The 12,178-nt window shown below is 48.4% G+C and overlaps 3 protein-coding genes across 3 annotated transcripts in view; all 3 read left to right on the forward strand.

Moving 5' to 3' along the window:
- Positions 1-4,502: 4,502 nt before the first annotated feature.
- haus8 (HAUS augmin like complex subunit 8) lies at positions 4,503-7,507 on the forward strand. The gene is made up of 10 exons (XM_067230700.1): positions 4,503-4,597; positions 4,938-4,993; positions 5,074-5,135; positions 5,292-5,418; positions 5,568-5,678; positions 5,786-5,889; positions 6,193-6,351; positions 6,687-6,828; positions 6,938-7,079; positions 7,258-7,507. Exons 1-10 carry the CDS (start codon positions 4,533-4,535, stop codon positions 7,382-7,384), a joined length of 1,095 nt encoding a protein of 364 aa, XP_067086801.1. The 5' UTR covers positions 4,503-4,532; the 3' UTR covers positions 7,385-7,507.
- Positions 7,508-7,692: 185 nt separating this feature from the next.
- On the forward strand, positions 7,693-9,722 carry sac3d1 (SAC3 domain containing 1). Its single transcript, XM_067230626.1, has 4 exons — positions 7,693-7,722; positions 8,105-8,492; positions 8,609-8,885; positions 9,015-9,722. Exons 1-4 carry the CDS (start codon positions 7,694-7,696, stop codon positions 9,479-9,481), a joined length of 1,161 nt encoding a protein of 386 aa, XP_067086727.1. The 5' UTR covers position 7,693; the 3' UTR covers positions 9,482-9,722.
- A 576-nt stretch (positions 9,723-10,298) lies between these two features.
- cpamd8 (C3 and PZP like alpha-2-macroglobulin domain containing 8) overlaps positions 10,299-12,178 on the forward strand; it is a 29,304-nt gene continuing 27,424 nt past the window's right edge. The window contains exon 1 of the mRNA XM_067230461.1: positions 10,299-10,763. Within this exon, the coding sequence (XP_067086562.1) occupies positions 10,678-10,763 (86 nt within the window). The 5' untranslated portion in view covers positions 10,299-10,677. The remainder of the gene's footprint in view (positions 10,764-12,178) is intronic.

Consider the following 12,178-nt stretch of genomic DNA (forward strand, 5'->3'; position numbering starts at 1 on the left):
GTTAGGCCAGCGAAGAAACATACACATACAAAAGCTACAAAAGGTAATCATTTGAAGAAAAAAAATAGTTTCTGGGAGGGGTTGAGGGGTATGGGGTCAGGGGCAGATGGCTGAGTGGTTAGGGAATCGGGCTAGTAATCAGAAGGTTGCTAGTTCGATTCCCGGCTACGCAAACCAAATGATGTTGTGTCCTTGGGCAAGGCACTTCACACTACTTGCCTCTGGGGGAACTGTACTGTACTTACTGTAAGTTGCTCTGGATAAGAGCGTCTGCTAAATGTAAATGGTTGAGGGGACGGGGTAGCTGGTCTTCACTGCTCGGTCACATGGAAGCTGGTGGAGAACACCTCTGTCTGAGAGCGTGAGCTGAGTCCCGGGAGCTAGGTGGGCCAGTGTGAGAGGACAGGATCCGCTGGGCTTGGTTGGTCGGCAACATCGTGAGTCAGCAGCAGAGAGGAGATGATTAACACCACGGATGTCTGAGAAGCTACCAAGCGACCGATCATGCGGGGGTCAACCAAACGCCCACGGCGTGAGCCCTTCCAGAGTAGGGGAATTTAAAGCATCATGGAGATGAACGAATGTATGTCGCCAACTACAACTTACCCCACCCAACCCCCCCGGGCACCCCATGCACCCCTTACCCCCCTTCTGAGAGAGCATCGAGACCATTTAGATTTAGGCTGACCTCATCGATATGTTTCATCTAACCCCTGCGACAAATCCTCGGTACGTTCCAAAGCTGTGAAGGGATGACATAACTACCCCCAAACAATGGTTTGAAGTTTAACTCCTTTATGAAGCAGTTACAGTGGGGTCACCCATTCTGACGGCTGTCAGATATGGTGACCTCTGTGGTACTGGCTCTGTGGTGACTCCAAATGAGAAACCATGTGTCCAGATTAGTGTGAAGGGATGACATAACTACCCCAAACAATATTTTGAAATTTTGACTCCTTTATTCAGCAGTTACAGTGGGGTCACATATTCTGACGGCTGCTCTTCAGAATCAGAAAGTTTTAATCGCCATGAAAGTTTGCACAGACAAGGAATTTACTTTGACAGGAAGGTGCATACATTATACATATAGGAATCTTGAAACCTAAATATGTGGTCTAACTATACTAAAGGTACATAGTCTAGCAATACTAAGGGGATTTAGAATAATTTACAATATAAAATACAAAAAATACAAATATTACAAAAAATACAAATAGTGGAGGAGGTGAGGATGGACTCAATGATAGCTGTGTAAAAGTGCACCATCATTGTCTTTGGCAGGTTGAATTTCTTCAGCTGCCGTAGGAAGTACATCCTCTGTTGTGCTTTCTTGGTGAGGGAGCAAACTTCAGGAGTTAGACGGACGGATGACTGGAGGTGCAGCTGTTGGTGTACAGGGAGAAGAGCAGAGGAGAAAGGACGCAGCCCTGAGGAGATCCGGTGCTGATGCACCGGGAGTCAGAGACTTGTGTTCCCAGCTTAACGCACTGCTTCCTGTCAGACAGGAAGTCTGTGATCCACCTGCAGGTGGATTCGAGCACGTTCAGCTGGGAGAGCTTGTCCTGAAGCAGGGCAGGGATGATGGTGTTGAAGACAGAGCTGAAGTCCACAAACAGGATCCTGGCGTAGGATGCTGGGGAGTCCAGGTGCTGTAGGGTGAAATGGAGGGCCATGTTAACTGCGTCGTCCACAGTTCGTTGGCTCTGTAGGCAAACTGCAGGGGGTCCAGGAGAGGGTCTGTGATGGATTTGAGGTGTGCCTGCACCAGGCGCTCGGAAGACGTCATTACCACAGAGGTCAGGGAGACGGGTCTGTAGTCATTATGTCCTGTTGGCCTTGGCTTTTTTGGCGCAGGGATGATGATGGAGGACTTGAGACAAGCTGGCACATGGCATGTTTCCATGTGGTGTTAAAGATGTAGATGAACACCGGAGACAGCTGGTCAGACCAGTGCTTAAGGGTGGCTGGAGAGACAGAGTCCGGCCCAGCTGCTCTGCGTGGGTTCTGCCTCTTGAAAAGTCTGTTAACATCTCCCTCCTGAATGGAGAGAGTCGTCATTGTGCTGATAGGGGGGGGGGGGGGGAGGGAAGGGGGAGGGAGGGAAGGGATAGTTCAGGACAGTAGTAGTAGACTTGTTTAGGTGAACTAAGTGCTTGGTTCTGAGCAAACAAAGAGCACTAATATCTTAAAACCGGGAGCTCCTGTCAGACTGGGTGGGTCGTAAATAAGAAGAGCAAACAGGGGAGAACAACAGAAGGGGAGGTCACTGGTGCCACTGGAGGAGCCAATCAGGAGACAGGAGTCCTGTTCCACCTCGACAGGAAGTAACAGGAAGGAGAATCTTCTTCTAACAGGAAGGAAAAATATCTATATTTTTGGGGTGTTTTATTGTTGATTGGATTACAATGTGTGTGTGTGTCTGCCGGCCTGCCTGTCTCTCTCTCTCTGTCTGTCTGTCTGTCTCCTCTGCCTATGTGTCTGCCTGCAGCATTCCTGTAAGCCCTATCTGAGCCAGACTAAGGGGATGAGTAAGGGCTTGTGGCAAGGGTGGAGGGGATGAGGTGTTAGGGTCGGGTGTCTGCGTTCTGTAGAGAGTGAGTGTGTGTGTGTCAATCAGTGAGTGTCTCAGAAGACCAAACGAGGTACCCGTGTCGTGACGCAGGTCAGCATGCAGACGTCAGAGTTTCGGAGGATGGGGGGAGATGGGGGGAGATGGGGGGAGACGGGGGGAGATGGGGGGAGATGCTCCGCAGGGTGGGACAAGGCCTCTCATTCAGGCTCTCTGCTGTACCCGGGGCCATCTTTCACCGGGCACTTCTTCCTTAAATATCTTCAACTCCTTCATCTGAATACCACTCCCTTTGTACATAGACAGAAGCAGCAGAATTGATACGGCGACAACATTGCTCTGCGCGTCTGTGTGATCTGTTAGTCCGAAAATACACGACAACGTTTTTCGATCCAAGGTATAACTGATTGAAGTCATTGAACCAGGACGCATTCATCGGGCTGTTATCACCTATAGATCAGAATAGCTTGCTCTTCACCTCAAAGCTCCTATTGGTTCAGGCATTGCTTGGTGATGACAGACAGTCGACAGGCATGCAGCCCCATGGCAGCCCCATGCCTTATTACAGTGACAGAGGAGAATAGGTAAGACCTGATAAAACGTGTTTCGCACACGTACACAAACTGTACCGATATCTACACAAATCTGACGTCTCATCCTGTCACATTCAAGTTTACTCACACAGTTTTTATACAGGTATATTTTATGTGAAAAAATCTGAAGCTTTTCTTTTTTCTTATTCTCACACACACACACGCACACACACACGCACGTTTGCAGGCCAAGCCCAAATGCTCAACCTTTATCTACGTGAAACTTCATTAAAGCCGAAAGGTCACTTGCAAACAAGTTTCACGAGCAGCCTACATGCCCTTATACGCTTCAAGCCACACTGTCCTTCCCCGTCTCTCAATCCTCCATTCCCGTGGAAGATTCTGGAAGCAAGAAAGGACGGTCACTAGAGGTTGTCCCTGTTTACGTCACCACACCCCTCGTCTTCTGGCCCATTGTCCTTCTCAGCCCAAACCCAGCTCAGACAGGTGGGATCAGCAGTCATTATGTTTCTGAAGACTTAGGCACACAAACGGCCGGCACACTGCATCTCAAGCACTCACTGGAAAGATCTCCAGCTACCACACACACACACACACACACACACACACACACACACAAGACACACACCTATCCACAGACACACACCCATCCACAGACACACCCACCCACAGACACAGACACCCACAGACACACAGACACACACACACACCCATGTTCCCCGGGCAATACGTCTCAGTGCCTGAAAACCCATCCAGTGGTCTTCAACCCTGGTCCTCAGGGTGGTTTTACATGTTTCCCTGCTCCAACACACCTGCTTCAAATGAATGGTCATTATCAAGCTTCATTTGAATCAGGTGTGTTGGAGCATGGTCGAATACTACTGTGTCGGCAATATAGAACGTTGTGGGGATTCTCGGCTCCTACAACAATGTCATATCACATGCTAGCCTCAAGAGATATTAGAGATTACAGCCCTCTTGTGGTAGCTTTTACAAATTGTGGTCTTAGTCTTGCACACGTTCTCCCCTTTCTGCTAAAATGCATATGTGCTTATTTCTTGCTTGCTTGATAAGTATTCTCGATTTATTACGGATAAATGCATGACTGTAGGCTATATACTTTCGAATTGACTTTATTACAATATTATTCATGCTGACTGTCAAGGAACTGAATTTATTGGTTTGGTTTATTTTAAGATAGTTAAGGCCACCGGCATCACACCTGGAAAATTATTCTTGAGAGCGGGTTGTGGAGAAGGGCGAGATGGCCTCACTCCTGCACAGTAGGTGGCGGGGTAGGCACCTTCAAGTTGGCTACGATCTGTCACCCAAATGTAAAGAAGAAGACATTCCCACCCGGACGAGTTTCCACTAGGACACGGAGAGAAAGGCGGTATGCTTAAATCAACATGGCGTCAAGAAGAGTGTCGTTTGTCCCCAGGAGCCAGAAACCAACTTCCTCTGATGCGAAAGGGTACATAGTTGACCGCTTTACTGATACATTTGCATCTTACCATTCCGTAAAGATATGGTGACGGCTATATAAGATTACTAGTGGGGTTATTCTGTTAGTAATCATCATGGGAGGATAGTTTGGAAGATGTATTGTCATTCCTATCCAACTGTTGCTAGCGTCGCGAACATGATGAGCCTGTTTGTTGTTGACAGACCGGCAAAAACATTTTGAAAAGAGCTCAAGTGACAAATTGCCCAGTCAGTAGGCTATATTCTATAACTAGGGAGGATTGATTACTTTAATGTGTACATTATTGTGTACCGGAAGTGATGTCTGCTTTGTTTTGTTTTTGTTGTAGCTCCAAGATTGGGAGTGAAAACAAAACTAACGGTGGAGCCTCAAAGAAAACTAAAAGTAAGTTCTGATATTTCAACTTCATTCATTGTTTGTGGACGGTGAATAGTAACGTTCTGTATAACCATCGTCATCCTCAGGTGGTGGTGTAACAATAGTGAAATCGCGATACCTGCAGTCTGTTGACAAAACGTTGTCAAAGGTAGGTAGCTTGTAATACCTTTATTCCCTGTAGGATCTTTCACCATGAATTCAATTGATTCTTAAACTGAATAATGACAGTCGTGATAAACCATGTACGATTTGTAAATCACCGTAATACAAAAACCCTACAGCGATCCTCCTTATCTGTTCACAGAGTAATTCGCTAACCAATGAGTCAGTTTTTGTGCCTCCGCGCCCTGCCTCACCCAAAGTGGGTGGCGTCAAACCGCGAGTCAGCACCCCTCCAAGGCAGTCTCTGGCCCCTCAGTCCCTTCCTGCCTGTAAGTTCACACGGAGCAGTCCAGCCTCGAGGAAACCGTGCATTGGAGTGAATCTCCTACTCTGTGCTTGTCTTGTTCCTCTTTTTGGTTGTGGCTACTGTTAGGAGTGTGAAGACACTGTCATTGACATTATTCTCTTGATCACACAGCCATGATGCCCAATATTCTCGAGCCCTCGCTACTCGGAAAAAGTATTCTCCAGTCAACCATCCTGGATGGGCACTGTCTGCGTCCAGACTTTGAAATGTCAGCCATTAGAGGTAATACCGCCAGACAGATTCAGATCGACAATTGAAATGTGTTGGACCATTTAAAATGTGACTCTGAGAGAGGATCCAAGCTTCTGAAATGTGATCTTGACCGCTAGAAAAGACGGTGTTGGCGAGTGCAGCGGAGCCTGAGAAGAACGTGGAACAAGAGAAGAAGATGTTAGAGATGCAAACCTTGCTTTTGACCTACCTAACAGCCAAGGTATGACGACTGTAAATATTGCGTGCATTCGTTTGGCAGACGCCTCAAACCAAATCGACGTCCACAAAGCACAGGTGTGCAGATCGAGGACTGGAAGGGCTCAGTTCTAACTGTAGGAGCCTTGAGAGAGAGTGTTGTCTGTCCAGTGATAGTCGGTTGATGTTGTTACTACAAGAGAATAGACCCCCCAGATCATTTTTTAGATGCACCATCTGAACACGCTATGAGCAGGTACTACACGCGCGCACAGCAAGGTTAGGGGTTAGCCCTAAACATCTGCTGATGACTGAGGTGTGATGTCAGATGGAGCACAACACCAGGAAGCTGAAGGCGGAGGCCGAGGGGCGGATCCTGGCCGTGATGGAGGAGGAGGAGCAGCTACGTCAGCAGGTCCAGGAGAAGAAGCGACAGCACCTCCTGCTGGAGAACAACAAGCAGACGCACCAGCTGTTGGACCTGCAGGTCGGTGCTTCCCCCCCACCTCCAGAAATCATGACATTACATTTACATTACACTTACTCATTTAGCAGGCGCTCTTATCCAGAGCGACTTACAGTAAGTACAGGGACATCCCCCCCCCCCCCCCCCAGGCAAGTAGGGTGAAGTGCCTTGCCCAAGGACACAACGTAATTTTGCACGGCTGGGAGTCGAACCGGCAACCTTCTGATTTAATAGCCCGATTCTCTAACCGCTCAGCCATCTGACCAAGCACAGAGGGGGCAACCTCACATTTAAGACTCTTCTAGATGGAGGCACTGATTCGTTCCTTTTGTTTTAATTTGTTTGTTTCTCTTCAGATTGCCGCTTTGACTCCAGTGGCTGACGCAGCCCAGCATTTCACCGAAGAGTACCGGTCTTTCGCTACGGCCGTGGACACGACCAGACACGAGCTGCCGGTCAAGAACCTCCACATCGAAGGGGACAGGAGAGAGTTCCTGGGTCAGTGGTCCCGGTTCAGTGCACTGGGAATGTAGACTGGGAAAAAAACCCTGTTGTTTGTCTATGACCCTGGGTGTAAACTCTCGTGGTCTCCTTCCCCCCCGTTCAGTCAGGGCCGAGGCGTGCCTGAAGGACAGCGAGGAGGTGTTGCTGCAGTGCACCCTGGGAGCTCAGCAGGACGACCAGGCGTCCGTAGAGAGTCTGAAAGAGATGAAGACGGCTGCACGGGAAATCAGCAAGCAGCTGACTGGGTGAGGTTCTTTTTGTTTACCGTGCCTGGTGGCTAGTAAACACAGACTGTGCCAAAAGACCTGTACCGCCACATGCCAAGTGTCTTTTGGGATTTCCAGTGCCAGGTGTATCTGATATGAACTTGTGAGTCTCTGTTAACAACTCTTTTATTTGTATATTTTTCCATCTTTGACCCAGGGGTTTTTCCGAACTACTGGAACTGTCTTCCTTGGTCAGTCGCCACACCGTGCAAATTCAGCAGTCGCTGGAGGAAGAGCAGCTTGGCTTCACCAGAGCTCAGGAGCTCTACTGCCCCAAACACTGAAGAACACAAAAGCATGTACTTTATGCTCAATTTCCTTTCACATATTTTTTGCCACTTTTTAATGAATGTAAAATGAACATTGTTTTGTGTAAATAATTATAGATATTAATAAAATTAATTCAAACCTTCAACCCGCATTATGCGTCTATTAATGCAACGTTAACTTGTTTGCTCATTCGGTTTTTATAAAACACGGGCAATAAAAAGTGTAACGCCAACGAGCCGGATATGACATGTGTTCGTAACTATAAGCTGCGTCTCTGATTGGCTCTTCGAGTAAGTGTCGTTCATTGCCATTGTCTGTAACCAATGAGCACCAGGAGAGCACCCCGTCGCATGTGAGTCGATAAAACCAGTTAGCCAGCATAATTTAGTAGCAACACATTCACGTTATTTGTGCGAAGTTAGAGCTGGCGGAGTAAAAAAAAAGATTCAAATACTGTATTGATGAAATTGGTTGTGTATGGCTACCGGAGTACTGTAGACTAGCGTCCGTTAGCTATCAGGCTAGCAATCTCACCGTCCGTCTTTGCAGCTTGTTAGCAGTCAGTGTCAGCAGTTTGGGATGCACAACTTCGCTATCGATATGATTAATAGGCAACTGTCAGTTTTAACCGTTCTTCTTATGCCTATTATGAATGGCCTTAGTTATCAGATACACATGGCTAGATTATGTTAAGAGAGTGATGTGAAATAGAAATTGTTTGTTGTCTTGTGTAGTTTCACCTCTCAAAAGAGGGGCCAGCCAGTGGGTAGAGGATGGCGGCTGAACCAGGAGCAACAGCGAGAAGTGCAGGAAGAGAAGGAAGGGGAGAGGAGACATGACGCCGTTCCCCGGGGCACATGCATGTCAATGTGCCCAACTCGTGAGATCCACGACCGGGAAGCGCAAAGCCGACTGCACCACTTTGAGATGTTGGCTGGCACAGAAAGAGATCGCCGGCCAAGGGCAGACCCTTCGCGAATGGTGAAGGAGTACTCGAGACCTGCGGCAGGTAAAGACTCCACGCGACCCAGCGACCTCCGGCCGCCAGCCGTGTTGCAGAAGACGGTGAGCTTCCTCATAGATGACATCGCCGCCTCCGGTGACCTGCAGCCGTGGACGGAGGTTAGTCCTATCGTCTTGGCTCTGAAATACATAGGGTTTACGATCTTAGTCGATGCCTTTAACGATGTTGTTACTAGCGGTTCTGACAGTTCTACATCGTCCCCCACCCCCGCCAGGTGTACGACTTTATATTTGACCGTCTGCGGAGCGTGCGCCAGGACATGATCATCCAGCGGGTGAGCGGGCGGGACTGCGTGGCCGTGCTCGAGCCCACGGTGCGCTTCCTCCTCTACTCCTCCTACCGCCTGTGCGGCGAGCCGCTGCGCCGCTACGACCCGCGCATCAACGACACCCACCTGCAGGAGAGCCTGAGCTGGCTGATGGACTGCTACGCCCGCGGGCAGCACCCCAACCAGGAGGAGTTCCAGGCCCTCAGCCTGCTGTATAACCTGGGTACGGAGCCTTGTGGACAAACGGCTTGATTGTTGTATCTGTTAAATGAATAAAATAGGAGAATTATGAGTCTAAATCTTAAAACTTCCTTCATTTATCTAGCAAATGGACTCTGTGTGTGTGACTCAGGTTCGGCCCGTGCCATGCAGCACAGCTTGGAGCTCCCCGCCCACGTCCGCTCCTCCCCGGCCGTGAGCCTGGCGCTGGCCATCAACCGGGCCTTCCTGGAGCGCAACCCCGTACGGCTGCTCCGATTGGCCGGGAGGTTGGACTTCCTGCAGAGCTGCGCCCTCCACCGCCACCTGGGGGCGTGTCGCCGAGACCTGCTGCTGCTCTACAGCCACGGGCACAGCAGCCGCAACTGCCGCTTCCCCCTCCCCAGGCTGGCCCGCCTCCTGGGCCTGGACGACCCCCTCGCCTCCCAGCTGTGCCTGGCCCACGGGGTGGAGGTCAGCCAGGACGCCGTGGTGGTCTTCTCCAAGGCCTCCTTCGTGGAGCCGGAGCCGGGGGAGCTGCGATGCCCGCCGTTTCACGGCCTGGTGGAGCAGAAGCAGAGAGAGCGATCGGTTCGTAGCATCATTCACGGTCGCGCCTGAGACGACCTGACTAGACAGATTTGCTGCCTGTTGGTTTTAATGTGACGGACACTCAGGGATACTCCTGCCCTGACTGAATTCAAGTATTATTGTGTTCCTGAAAATGCAGTTTTAGAGTTGATGTTCTGTTTCGTTTTTTTTAAATGTATGACTGTTACCTGAATGTTGAATGACAAACAAGAATGCAGATGCATCTTTAAACTTTTAACTTGGTGTTTCTTTTTCAATAAACAAGCCCTCCACAGGCAAACACATGTGTTACTATTTGTGTATGTATAGACCAAGACGTCTGTGAGGCAAGCTCAGAAAGGTCAAGGGTTGTATACAGTTGTAGTTAACGCATGTCAACACAAGATGGGGCCAAATAGTTTTCTGTGCTTAGCAGACCTACATTGTGAAGGGGGACAAACAAAAAAGTAGGATTACATGGGTATTAACAATCAATTCAAATACACCTCTAAAATGCAGAAAATATTTGTTCCCTAAGACATACATTTTAACTTGCGTGCAGTGGGAAAAAAAAGTTGATTCTTTTTTTGGTTAACCTTTATACGTTTTGGTCCGCAGTAGCATGATTTATTAAGTGAACGTAATTTATTTCCCTGTGGAATGGGACGGTCTTAACCCTGGCCAGACCAGGTTACTTATATAGTTTATCTGTAGCTTGTTGGTATACATGCCTCAGAGCTGACAGAGGCAGGGTTTTCTGTGAATGAACCGTGGAGACTCGAGCTGTTCTGACTCGCTCTAGTGGGAACAAAAGCCTTGGAACTTCAAAGAGCAGAGGACGCACAGTTGGACATCGGGGAAAGAACAGCCATTCCTCGAGTGAAAAAAACATTATCAAACTGTTCCTATCACGAAAGGCTACTCAGATGGTGGGCGGACAATTTGTAAAGCCGAAATATGAGAGAACTGAACGGTGGCGGGTGAGGGCACACGAGAGAAAAAGAGCTGGCAATGCGCGTTGAACTGGAGAAAAAAATCGAATTGCTTAGAACGGGATTTCTCAAAGTGGGATGATAAAAACTTGATCCTCGTTTGCTGATTCCAGTCAAAACTTCACTGAGCGCGCACACCGTCCAGCCACCATGGACAGACCTCTAACCGGAGGGGCTCTTTCAATCTGAACACTTTACTGTACATGGGAATGAGATAATAACCAACATTACAGTTGGTCGAGGGTGCCTTTGAAAATGTTGAGATCCTGGTTTTGTATGCTCAGTCTCTTCTGGACTTTATTCATCTGCACCGTGCATAGATGTTGTGCACAAGAAAAACAGTAAGTTGACCTAATTTGGTAGGTTGTTGTGTTGATTGTTTGCTAGTTTATAGGCTATACATTAACAGTAGGCTGACATTATTACCATGCAAGGGAGGTAAATACACCAGTTTATTGTTGTTGACTTAGAATATATTGTATTTTCCCGTGTGTATTTAATAATATGGTATTGATAGTGGTATAACACAGGGACACATAATTATGCATGTAGAAATACATTAGAATAATCAAAAAATGACTTTTATTAATGTTTGCTGTTAGCTCCTTTACAGTGTGTGCATGTGAATTAAATTGACTTTTGCAATACTTTCTTGAATGAGCGCGTTGTTACGTTCAGAGATTCTTCTATATGGTAGCCTACACCGTGACGAAAAACATAATTAAATTCCAAAGTATTGTTCAGGATTGTAGAAGGTATAGTATGTGGCCAGGCCGTCGAAAAACAACAGCTCTCATCTCCTGACTGAATCCCGGAGCACAAGTCTTTTACGTCTCTTGATAATGGCTTCTTCTGACAGCTTCTAGACTCTTTCATTCTGCTAGAGAGCGAACGGCTCTTCTCGACTTCGAACGCTTTGATGGTATCAGGCCCAGTCTCTGTCAGGAGTTAGCAGCTTTGCCGCCAAGTGTAGCAGGAGAGTGAATACTGTAAGAATCGGCTCTGAAAGACACAAGAAACCCCGGTCCTCCTGGAGCCGGAGCGTTCACACGAAGCAGTAGGCATTGCGAGGTTCAGTGCACCTACCCATGCAGACATCCCAAGTCTCCCGGAAGGTCCGGGAGTCTCCCGCATTTCAATAGCGGCTCCCTGACGGCCGCAAATGGGGTGGGGAGGGGGGGGGGGGGAGGGGGGGGGGGGGGGGGTACGTGCAGGTTGAGGGGGTACATCATGCGTCAGGATTGCGTCCCGGGGGGGGGGGGGGGTCTACCTCCCGGAAATGAGTCTCTGCAGGTTGGGATGCCTGCCCATGTGATTGGAGGAAGCATGGTTCTCAGTACCTGATCCAGGGTGTGTCCGCGAGCAGGCTGAAGTGGCTGCAGGTCAAAAGCCCCAATCTCAATTTCTTCACATTATGTTCCCATTCTCAAAGCTGCTTGTCCGAAGGATTTTGCCATTTCCTCGTGCTCCCAGACCTGTAATGCCATCCACCTGACCTGGCACTCATCTAAGGATTCTGTGGAATCCTTGCATAAGATCATTTAAATTAGTATGAGCAAAAACTCTTAAGTAGATAGTTCTCCCTACAATGCACTCCCCTAAATTATTATTATTAGTTTTTGTATTTTGGGCATTTCGAACTCCATTGTAAACTCTGAGTCAGTGGTAAAAGTTTAATATGACCTTGTCCAGAATGTTTAAGTGCATCTCAAGAACGACCTTCGCCCTTTGACCTCACAACAGCCGGCTTCCCTCA

The sequence above is a fragment of the Osmerus mordax genome, chromosome 27 (assembly GCF_038355195.1).
Source record: "Osmerus mordax isolate fOsmMor3 chromosome 27, fOsmMor3.pri, whole genome shotgun sequence".
Classification (NCBI taxonomy): domain Eukaryota; kingdom Metazoa; phylum Chordata; class Actinopteri; order Osmeriformes; family Osmeridae; genus Osmerus; species Osmerus mordax.

Excerpts from the sequence above, each read along its gene's own strand:
- haus8 (XM_067230700.1), top strand. The coding sequence starts at position 4,533 with ATGGCGTCAAGAAGAGTGTCGTTTGTCCCCAGGAGCCAGAAACCAACT. Across the intron at positions 4,598-4,937 it reads ACTTCCTCTGATGCGAAAGG|CTCCAAGATTGGGAGTGAAA; the intron begins GTACATAGTTGA and ends TTTTTGTTGTAG. Across the intron at positions 5,419-5,567 it reads CCCTCAGTCCCTTCCTGCCT|CCATGATGCCCAATATTCTC; the intron begins GTAAGTTCACAC and ends TTGATCACACAG.
- sac3d1 (XM_067230626.1), top strand. The coding sequence starts at position 7,694 with ATGAGCACCAGGAGAGCACCCCGTCGCAT. Across the intron at positions 8,493-8,608 it reads ACCTGCAGCCGTGGACGGAG|GTGTACGACTTTATATTTGA; the intron begins GTTAGTCCTATC and ends CACCCCCGCCAG. Across the intron at positions 8,886-9,014 it reads CAGCCTGCTGTATAACCTGG|GTTCGGCCCGTGCCATGCAG; the intron begins GTACGGAGCCTT and ends TGTGTGACTCAG.